Source organism: Prionailurus bengalensis, chromosome A1 (assembly GCF_016509475.1).
Source record: "Prionailurus bengalensis isolate Pbe53 chromosome A1, Fcat_Pben_1.1_paternal_pri, whole genome shotgun sequence".
In the NCBI taxonomy this organism is placed as follows: Eukaryota; Metazoa; Chordata; class Mammalia; order Carnivora; family Felidae; genus Prionailurus; species Prionailurus bengalensis.
The window spans coordinates 91,895,877-91,906,994 of NC_057343.1; the positions used below are offsets into that span (position 1 = coordinate 91,895,877).

The 11,118-nt window shown below is 39.1% G+C and overlaps 1 protein-coding gene across 1 annotated transcript; it reads right to left on the minus strand.

Moving 5' to 3' along the window:
* Nucleotides 1-9,883: 9,883 nt before the first annotated feature.
* Nucleotides 9,884-10,852, minus strand: LOC122471850 (olfactory receptor 1361-like). The gene has a single exon (XM_043561048.1). The coding sequence runs from the start codon at nt 10,823-10,825 to the stop codon at nt 9,884-9,886; it is 942 nt and encodes a 313-aa protein (XP_043416983.1). The 5' UTR covers nt 10,826-10,852.
* Nucleotides 10,853-11,118: the final 266 nt, after the last annotated feature.

Sequence of the window (11,118 nt, forward strand, 5' to 3'; positions counted from 1 at the left end):
TGATCACAACTGAGCCAATGGTTCTTGAAATTCACTTTGATATATGAGTGCTTTGGAATATAAGCATGTTTCTGAAATGATTTATGCTTGCAAACCAAGGTTTTACTGTGAGTATATGTATGTATACATACACACACAATAATTTAGTCAGATTATTTTTGCTATTGGACAAAAGGGATTTACTGATTGGTAAAGCAAATTCATGTGGTACCTCCAGCAGATAATCCCCGCACTAAGAAATCATTATAGGGAGGGAGGAGTCAAGTAAAGCACTGTGAATGAAATGTCCCTGGAAGAATTTATGGTATTGGAATAGTGAAGGAGAGGGAGTGCATTTGTTAGTCATGAGAACAAAGGCTTGAGGCAAAGGGAAGAAAGAGAGGCACGAACTGCTTTGTGATATGACTTGATGGCTAGGCCAGAGGATGTTGTAGGGAATATTCCTAGGAATTGGTTGTAGGATATATATAAAATGGAAAATCTCCATAGTGAGGTGCCTGCCACTGAGATTTCAATCCATAAAATCAAGGGAAAAGTGCTGAGACTGGAGCTTGTTTTTTACCTGGACTATTTCCCAGGACACAGGTAGGTAAAAGAGTACTAGACAGAAGCTCAAAGATGCTCCAGAAGGAACCTGGTTAATGTGGACTGGAGACGTTGAGGGGTGAGGGAGACCCGTCATCCAGAAGACAAGAGACTGGCTGGCCAGCGGATGTGAATATTCTGGTCTCAAAGACAGATAGTTTCCCATAATGGAAACAGAAGAGAAGATAAAAAAAAAAAAAGGGATAACAGGATATTAAATGAGATTCTTCCTGTCATCTTTGAATTGCTACAAAGGCCAAATAGTGAGTAAAACAAGCTCAGAGTATCCCATGCTTCCTTGTTGTAGAGTTCCCCACTTCCAGCATTGGGAGTGTAGGTTACAGCCAAAAAAAAAAAGAAAAAAAGAATTTCCCAGTTTAAACCTTCAAATTGAGACTCCCCAGGAAACCAGCCACATTTTAGTAGTCACCCACTGAATTCCTCTTACTATGAGTGGATATAGTGGGAGGAGGTAAGGTAGAGAGTAGGGGCAGCATGGGAGGGTCTTGAATGTCTGCCAGAAGAGTCTCTGTTGTGGGAAGGAAGGGGCAGCTCTTGGCCTGAGCTTCTGGACAGGATTTTTAGGAGCCTGCAGTCACTGACCCTAGCGCCACTAACCTGAACTGTCTCCTTCGTCTCCCACGGCTGCTTTTCCACGTCCTCCTTGGAAACGTGCCTGCTCAGTCCTGCAATGGGCAGCACGTCCTGAAAAGGGAAAGGCTTGTATGTGTCAAACCAGGACACATGCCCCCTTTGAACTTGGTCAGGTGCAGAGGGATTTCATGTATCTGCTTATCTGCGTGTTTGTGTGCACATGAATCTGTTGTTGGAGGTCCCATGCCCTCACCTGCTTTTCCAGCCCTTCTTACCTGGCTGCTCTCTGCTGCTGTGAGATTTGGTCATGGTACCCCCATCTCCACGGGCTCCTTGCTTGACGCTGGATGATACAAAAGTGTCCGTCAGGGCTGAGGCCTGAGGAATCTTTGTTGCTCTCCTAGGTCTGGTGTGGATGATTGGGAACAAACAAGCAGATCTTCCTTCCCTGGAGATTAGGACTTTCTTAGGGATCAGGGCAGAAATAGCTGCCAAGGTTGGGTGTCCCCAGGGTGGATTCCCCATAGAGACACACATTTTAAGTGTTTGTTTTTCATATTCTGTCCAGACACAAAAAATAGGAATGAGAGAGACTGGAATCTTGTTCAAATACTTGTTACACAATTTTGGATACTCACATCCTCCTTTCTTAGTCTGTTGTCTGTCTAGGAAATCAGTGACAGGAAGAGTGGGAGGTATGCTTTGTGATGATCAAATACATAATATACATAAACATTTAACCGATTAAGAAACTGTATGAAAAATATAACAAACACCATAACAGAAAAAGTCAAAAGCTCTTAAAAATACAAGAAAAAATTTACTAATTTACACTTTTATTAAAATACTTTATTATGCCTTTCTCAAAACTTAATGATTCTAGTAGGCAAAAATCATGTTAATCAGAGATTTGAATTACCAAATTTAAAGTATGATCTAGTGATTTTAAATAAGTATATATACACATATGCACAATTACACATACATAACATTTTTATATTAATTATATATAAATAATTCCCTGAACCCAGGGAATATTAACTATTATTGAATATCTTATTGGTTATAAGAAAATTTGGGCACCTGGGTGGCTCAGTCAGTTAAGTGTCCGACTTCGGCTCAGGTCATGATCTCACAGTTTGTGGGTTCGAGCCCCATGTCAGGCTCTGTGCTGACTCTCAGAGCCTGGAGCCTGCTTTGGATTCTGTGTCTCCCTCTTTCTCTGCCCCTCTCCTGCTCATTCTCTGTCTCTCTCTGTCTCTCAAAAATAAATAAACGTTAAAAAATTAAAATAAAACTCTTAAAAATTTTCTGAAATCTAAACTTTGGAGACCACATTCTCTGGTCATAAAATAATAAAATTAGAACTCAACAAATATAATACAGAAAGAAAACGAGTTTTTGCTTGATTATTTTAAATTTAAGTATACTTTATATAGAGTAAAAATAATCTATTTTAGAGTACAGTTCTGCAAGTTTTTGACAAGTGCATCTAGTGTTGTGACCACCATGATAATCAAAATACCAAACGGTTTAATCATCCTTCAAAATTGCCTTGTGTCCTTTTATAGGTAACCCCTACCCAAACTCCAGCCCCCAGCAATCATGATATAAGTATATCAATATTGCTGTTCATTTTCCTGTTAAGTAATGTTTAATTGTTTTGATGTACCAGCATTTGTTAATCCATTCATTAGTTCAAGGACATTTGCACTGTTTTCTGTTTGATGGATTATGAATAAAGCCACTATAGTTGTTTGTATACAGGGTTTTCTGAACATAGCTTTTTATTTTACTTAAATAGATATCTAGGAGTATTGTAGACTAAATGTTTATGTCCCCCAAATTCATATGTTGGAGCCCTAACCCCACTGTGGCTGTATTTGGGGGTGTGTGTGTGTGTCTAAGCGAGTACTTAAGGTTAAATGAAGTCACAAGAGTACAGCCCTGTTTTTTTCAAAAAATTTTTTAATGTTTATTTATTTTTGAGAGAGAGAGAGAGAGAGAGAGACAGAGTGTGAGTGGGGGAGGGGCAGAGAGAAAGGGGGACAGAGGATCCAAAGGAGGCTCCAGACTCTGAGCTGTCAGCACAGAGCCCAATATGGGGCTCGAACCCACAAACCATGAGGTCATGACCTGAGCTGAAATCAAGAGCCGGATGCTTAACCAATTGAGCCACCCAGGCACCCCAGGGTACAGCTCTGTTCTGATAGGATTATTGTCTTAGAAAAAGAGACCCCAAAGAACTCTCTTCCTCTTTCTGCACAGAGGCACTGAGGAAAGGCCATATGAGGACAGTGGAAAGGTAGTCATGGGCAAGCCAAGAAGATGGCTCTCCCCAGACACTGAATCTGCTGGAACCTTGATCCTGAACACATAACCTCCAGATCCGTGAGGCAATAAATTCTGTTTTTTTTTTTTTCTAACGTTTATTTATTTTTGGGACAGAGAGAGACAGAGCATGAACGGGGGAGGGGCAGAGAGAGAGGGAGACACAGAATCGGAAACAGGCTCCAGGCTCCAGGCTCTGAGCCATCAGCCCAGAGCCCGACACAGGGCTCGAACTCACGGACCGCGAGATCGTGACCTGGCTGAAGTCGGATGCTTAACCGACTGCGCCACCCAGGCGCCCCTAAATTCTGTTCTTTAAGCTACCCAGTCTGTGGTGTTGTGTGATGGCAGGACACCTGACTAATAAAGCAAGTGTATGTATAACTTTTTAAGAAACTCCATTTTCCAAAGTAGGTGTACCATTTACATTCTCACCAGCAATGAAAGTGAGTTGCTATTGCTCTGCACATCCATGATCTTTTCAGGGTTTGGTTTTTAGCAATCTAAAGGGCATGTAGAGTGATTTCATTGCGGTTTTAATTTGCAAGTCTGAATACTAATGAGGCAGGGCATTTTTGCCCATACATCATCTGGGGTCAAGTGGTCTATTCAAATCTCTTACCCATTTGAAAAATTGAGCTGTTTTCTTATTTTCAAATATTCAGACTTCTTCACATATTGTGTTTATTAAGCATTTATCAGATGTAGCGTTTGCAAATATTTTCTCTGAGTTTGTGGCTCGTCTTTTCATTTTCTTAAAAGTATCTTCAAAGAGCAAACATTTTACATTTTTCTGAAGTCTGATTTATAATTTTAAATCACATTATGGATCATGCTTATGTTGTCAGACCTACAAAATCTTTGTCTAACCTACGATCACAAAGATTTGTTCCTATGTTTTCCCCTAGAAATTTATAGTTTTTGTTTTACATTAATGTCCATTATCCATTTTGAGTTAATTTTGTGTATCATGTGAGATAAGGATCTGTTTAATTTTTTCTTTTTACTCTGCCTATCAAAATATTGCAGTTTATTAAAATATTGTAGTTTATTTATTAAAGAGATTATCTTTTCCACATTTAATTGCTTTGGCACCTTTTTTTTTTTTAATTAAAAATTTTTTTTTCAACGTTTATTTATTTTTGGGACAGAGAGAGACAGAGCATGAATGGGGGAGGGGCAGAGAGAGAGGGAGACACAGAATCGGAAACAGGCTCCAGGCTCCGAGCCATCAGCCCAGAGCCCGATGCGGGGCTCGAACTCACGGACCGCGAGATCGTGACCTGGCTGAAGTCGGACGCTCAACCGACTGCGCCACCCAGGCGCCCCTTTGGCACCTTTTTCTAAAATCAATTTAACATAGATGAGTGGGTCTATTTCTGAGTCTATCATGTTACATTAATGTATGTGTCTATGCTCTGGTCAAAACTATTGTAACTTGATGTTAAGTCTTGAAATCAGGTAGTGTGAATCCTTCAACTTTGTTTTTCTCAAAATCGTTCATTTGCCTTGCCATATAAATTTTACAAGCAGTTGTTAATTTCTAAAAAAATTTTTAAATAGTCCATCAAATATTTTTATTTGACTTGTGATAAATCTGTAGGGTATTTGGAGAGCAGTTGGTTTCTTTCTAATATTTAGTCTTCCAATCTGTAAACATTGTGATAGTTTCCATTTCTATGTCTTCTTTGATTTTTTTCAAAAACATTTTATAGTTTTTAGCATAGAGACTTTGCATGCACTCAGTCAGTTAAGTGGCCAACTCTTGGTTTTGGCTCAGGTCATGATCTCATGGTTCGTGGGTTCGAGCCCTGCATCAAGCTCTGCACTGACAGCCCAGAGCCTGCTTGGGATTCTCTGTTCTCCCTCTCTCTCTGCCCCTCCCCTGCTCATGTTGCTCACATGCTAGCTCTCTCTGTCTCTCAAAAAAAAAAAAAAAAAGACTTGGCATATGTTTTAAAATTTAGACTTAAGTAGTTCATGTGTTTGATATATTATAAATAATACTTTAAAAATTGTTGATTTCCAATTATTCATTGCCGAGATATAGAAATCTGATTGATTTTTATGTGTTGTATCCGATGACCTTGCTAAACTGTGTTCTAGGAGTTTTTTGTTTTCTTGTGAGATTTTTTTTTTGTATATTTCTTGGAATTTTGTACCTGGGCAGTAATGTTATCTACCAGTGGGTTAGCTTTATTTTCTTCCTTTTCAATCTGTATGTATTTTTTTCCCCTGCTTCACTGCACTGGCTAGGACTTCCAGTACAATGTTGAATAGGAGTGGTAAGAGTGTGTATCTTTGCCTTGTTCCCAGTCTTAGAGGGGAGAACATTTAGTCTTTAACCATGAAATGTAGTATTGGCTTTAGGCTTTGTGTAGAAGCCTGTAGCAGACTGAGGGACTTCACTTCTATTTGGAATTCACTGAGCTAGTTGGGTTTTGGATTTTGTCAAATGCTTTTTCTGCATCAACTAATAAGATCATATCATTTTTATTCCTTAGTCCATTTATATGATAGTTACATTAATTGGTCTGAGGTTCTTCTTTTCTATAATGTATTTGTCAGATTTGAGTATCAAAGTTACTTACGCTGGCCTAATACAATGAGTGGGAATAAGTTCCATCTTCCTGTATTTTCTGAAAGAGTTTGTAGAATACCAATATTGTTTTTTCATTCAGTGTTTGATGGAATTCACAAGCACAACCATTTAGACATGGAGTTTTATTTTTGGAAAAGTTAAAAAAAATTTTTTTTAATGTTTATTCATTTTTGAAAGAGAGAGAGAAACAGAGAGAGAGAGAAAGCACAAGCAGGGGAGGTTCAGAGAGAGAGGGAGATGCAGAATCCGAAACAGGCTCCAGGCTCTGAGTTGTCAGCAATTCAGATCATGATCTGAGCTTAACTGACTGAGCCACATGGGCACCCCTCTTTTTGGAAGGTTTAAAAAAAATTTTTTTTTAATGTTTATTTTTGACACACACAGAGAGAGACAGGACATGAGCGGGGGAGGGGCAGAAAGAGAAGGATACACAGAATCCAAAGCAGGCTCCAGGCTCTGAGCTGTCAGCACAGAGACTGACACGGGGCTCGAACTCACAGACCACGAGATCATGACCTGAGCTGAAGTCAGACACTCAACCAACTGAGCCACCCAGGCGCCCCGTCTTTTTGGAAGATTTTTAATGAAGATTTCAATTTCTTTAATAGAAATAGAGCTGTTAATAGTTTTGTTTTATTGGGTCTGTTGTGGTAAGCAATATATATATATATATATATATATATATATATAGTTGGAATTTGTCCTTTTTACCTAAGTTGCCAACTTATTAGCATAGAGTTTTAATTGATATTTCTTTATTTTCCTTCAAAAGTCTCCAGGATGTGTAGTTATATTAACTCTATTATTCCTTATATAATGTGTTTTCTCTTTTTTAATTTTTTTAATGCTTTTATTTCTTTTTGAGACAGAGACAGAGCATGAGCAGGGGAGGGGCAGAGAGAGGGGGAGACACAGAATCCGAAGCAGGGTCCAGGCTCTGAACTGGCAGCACAGAGCCTGACGTGGGGCCCGAACTCACGAACTGTGAGATCATGACCTGAGCTGAAGTCGGATGCTCAACCGACTGAGCCACCCAGGCGCCCTTCTCTTTTTTTTTGTAATTAATCTTGCTAGGGTTAACAAATGCATAATTTAACTGAACCTACTTTTGGTTTTATATTTGCTTTTCTTAGTCTGTATCTCACTGATTTTTGTTTTCGGCTTTATTATCTCCTTCATTCTAGTTCTTTTGGATATATTTTGCGTTCTTTTTTGCCCCTATATGTTTAAGTTGGAAGCATGGATCATTGATTACAAACTTTACTCCTTTTTTTTCTATTGTATCATTTTAAAGTTACAAATTTCCCTCTAAACATCCCACACATTATGATACAATTTATTTTCTTTTCCTTTTTTTTACCTCGTAAAAATCCATTCTAATTTAATGACAAATTGGGAAGCAAACACATGCTCTCTTTTTTTCTAGTTTTATTTTGAAATAGTTGATATACATCACTGTATAAGTTTGAGGCATACAGCATGATGGTTTGATTTACATATATCATGAAATGATTTCCACAGTAAGTTCAGCTTACATCAATCATGTCATATAGATACAATATAAAGATATAACTTATTTTTATTATCATCCAGTTGAAAATAGTTACTCATTTCTATTCCATTCTTTGAGAATTAATTTTTCACCAATTGGTCTTTTTTAAAAAATGCTAAAGAATATTCTTTAAGTGGAGGGGAACTAGTACCAGAAGGGAATTTGGTGCTTCTGTAATCAAAAATAAGAACAAAAATAGTAAATATCTGAGTAAATATAATAGAGAACTTCTCTACCCTTTGTTCTTTAAATGTGTATGGTGGATGAAAGCAAAAATTATAACAGTGACTCATGATCATCAATATTAAAGACTTTTGCTCTGCAAAAGACTCTGTTAAAAGAATGGAAAGCCAGGTACAGGTACCTATGGGGAAAATATGGACATCACACATCTAACAAAGGACTTCTATCTAGGATATATACAGAACATCCAAAACTCAAAGGTAAAGCGAATTATTCCAACAAAAAATGGACAAAGGAGTTGAACAGACATTCCACCAAAGAAGGTATGTAGATAGCAAATAAGCACATGAAAAGCTGCTTAACACCCTTAGCAATTAGAAAAATTCAAATTTAGATCCTTTTGAAATAGCATTACACACCAACACCAAATGCTTGTGAGGATGTGGTGCAACTAGACCTACATTGCAGGTGTGAATCCAAAACATTACAGCCATGATGGAAGATGGCTTGGTAATTTCTTGCAAATTCAAATATGGAGTTACGTATGACACGGATTCTCCCTTTTAGGTATTTACCTGGAGAACAGAAACACAAAGCCTGTATGCTAATTTTTAGAGTAGCTTCACCCATTCAATGGAATTCTACTCAGCAATAAAAAAGGAACAAACTGGGGTGCCTGGGTGGCTCAGTTGGTTAAGCATCCGACTTCAGCTCAAGTCATGATGTCATGGTTCATGAGTTCGAGCCCCACGTTGGGCTCTGTGATGACAGCTCAGAGCCTGGAGCCTGCTTCAGTCTCTGTCTCTCTCTCTCTCTCTCTCTCTCTCTGCCCCTCCCATGCTCGTGCTCTCTGTCTCAAAAATATATAAACATTAGAAAAAAAATTTTAAAGGAAAAAATTATGGATATATACAACAACATGGATGAATCTGTTGAATGAAAGAAAGCAAGACTGAAAAGGTTACATATATTATAATTCCAACCATATGACATTCTGGAAAAGGCACAACTCAAGAGGTGGAGAATCAATAGTTGCCAGGGGTTAGGAGTGGAGGGAGAGTTTGTCTATAAAGGGATGGCATGTGGGAACTATTTGAGGTAGTAGAGCTGTTCTTTTATCCTACTAGTTATGGTGGTTATACAAACCTGTAGATGTATTACAACTCATAGAACTGCATATCAAAAAGTGGTCAATTTTCCAAATGCAAATTAAAAATGATAAAAATCATTATAACAAACAAAAGTAAAAACAAAAATCAACAAATACTTTGAGAGGAAGTGGTATCACTCTGGTTCCAAACATTTGTTGTATGGGCTTGGCCAAGTTAACTTTTCTAGGACCTGGCCAAGTTAACTTCTCTAGGACCCAGTTTCCTCATAAAACGATAGGAATATTTGTAGTATCACCTCATGAGGTTGTGTGAGAGCTAAGTGAAATAATACAGAGATACTCCTTCCCATATTGGAATCACTCATTGTCAGTTGTAATTTGACTTATTATCAGTGGGCAGGATTGGTGAAACTTGAGTTGACCCATGTAGCTCTCAGTTGCCATAGATAGCCTGTTTTCAGGTTTTTCTGCTTCTGAGATCTCAAACCCAAATCAGTCTAAATGTGGATTCTTCACTTTTCACATGGAGACCATGTAGAGCAGTTGACTCTAAAAAGCCTGTGTCTAAAGTCATTCACAATTCCCAGTCCATCGTGGTGGCCAGCATCTTATAACATTGCTAGGCTCACCCTTAAGAAAAATGCATCTGGGTATCACTTGGGATCAATTATCTAATTCACCCAGGCCTCAGTCTAGTTTTTATCTGTGTAAGGAGGGTCACAGGATCAGCCCTTCTTATAGGTAACAAATGAATGATTTTATGACTTATGAGTACCTGTCAGTCTCATTTTAAAGCATGATTGTGGTCACTAATTAGAGAAATAGTTATGGGTGGATTTTGCACCCATCTGGGCCTCAGTAGCCTTTGCAAAATTAAGAAATGTATAATTTCCAGTAGGCTTTTTGGCTCTAAAATTTTCTAATTCTAGAGTCTTGACAAAACTGGTCTCCTAATAATTAGCTTCCTTAAGGCTCCCTTCATGTCACGATTTCTCAGACTATAGATGAAGGGATTGACCAGGGGAGTCACCACTGTGAAGATGACAGTGGCCACCGTGTCTTGGACTGAGTAGGAGGATGAAGGGCGCATATAGACCCCCAGGATTGCCCCATAGAAGAGGGACACCACAGTGAGATGGGATCCACATGTGGATAGGGCTTTCCTTATTCCCTGAAGAGATGGAAACTTTAACACGTTAGAGAAGATATAGGCATATGAAACAGTGATACATGTGAATGGTGTAATTGACATAAGCCCACCTGCAATGGATACCATCAACTCATTGATAAAGGTATCAGAACAAGACAGCTTTAGAACTGCATAGGGGTCACAGAAAAAGTGATGCACAGTATTGTTGAAACAAAAGGTGAGTCGGACCATGAGAAGAGTGTGTAGGAGAGCATGCAGGTTTGTAATGACCCAAGAGACCACCACCAGAAGGATACAGAGTTTGGGCTTCATGATCATGCTGTAGTGGAGTGGGCAACAGATGGCTACATAACGGTCATAGGCCATCACACTCAGAAGGAACCCATCCATGTTGATGAAAGTGATGAAGAAGTAGATCTGGGTCATGCATTCCACATAAGAGATAGACTTGCTTCCCAGTATGTGATTCAGCAGCATCTTGGGGGTTGTGACTGATGAAAAGCAGATGTCGATGCAGGAGAGGTTAGCCAAGAAGAAGTACATGGGGGTATGGAGATGACTGTCACAGCTGATGGCCAGGATGATGAGAATGTTCCCAATGATGGTGACCAGGTACATCCACAAGAACAGCCCAAAGAGAATCTCTTCCTGCTTTGACTGCCCAGAGAGTCCCAGGAGAAGGAATTCTGTGACCGTAGTCTGGTTGTCTCTATCCATGTCTGCAGGGGAGAAAATGTGGTCGAAATAAAAGGAAATATGGGGCACTTGGGTGGCTCAGTCAGTTAAGTGTCCAATTTCAACTTGGGTCATGATCTAATGGTTCATGGATTCAAGCCCCGCATCAGGCTCCCTGCTGTCAGCACAGAGCCTGCTTCAGATCCTCTGTCCTCCTCTCTCTCTGCCCCTCCCCCTCTCATTCTCTCTCCCTCTCTCTCTCTAATATAAATAAACATTAAAAAAAATTTTTTTAAGTAAAAGGAAATGTTTAATTGAGTTCCATTTACCGTTTA

What these genes read in the sequence shown, in the direction of transcription:
- LOC122471850 (XM_043561048.1), bottom strand. Translation starts at nt 10,825, where the DNA reads ATGGATAGAGACAACCAGACTACGGTCACAGAATTCCTTCTCCTGGGA.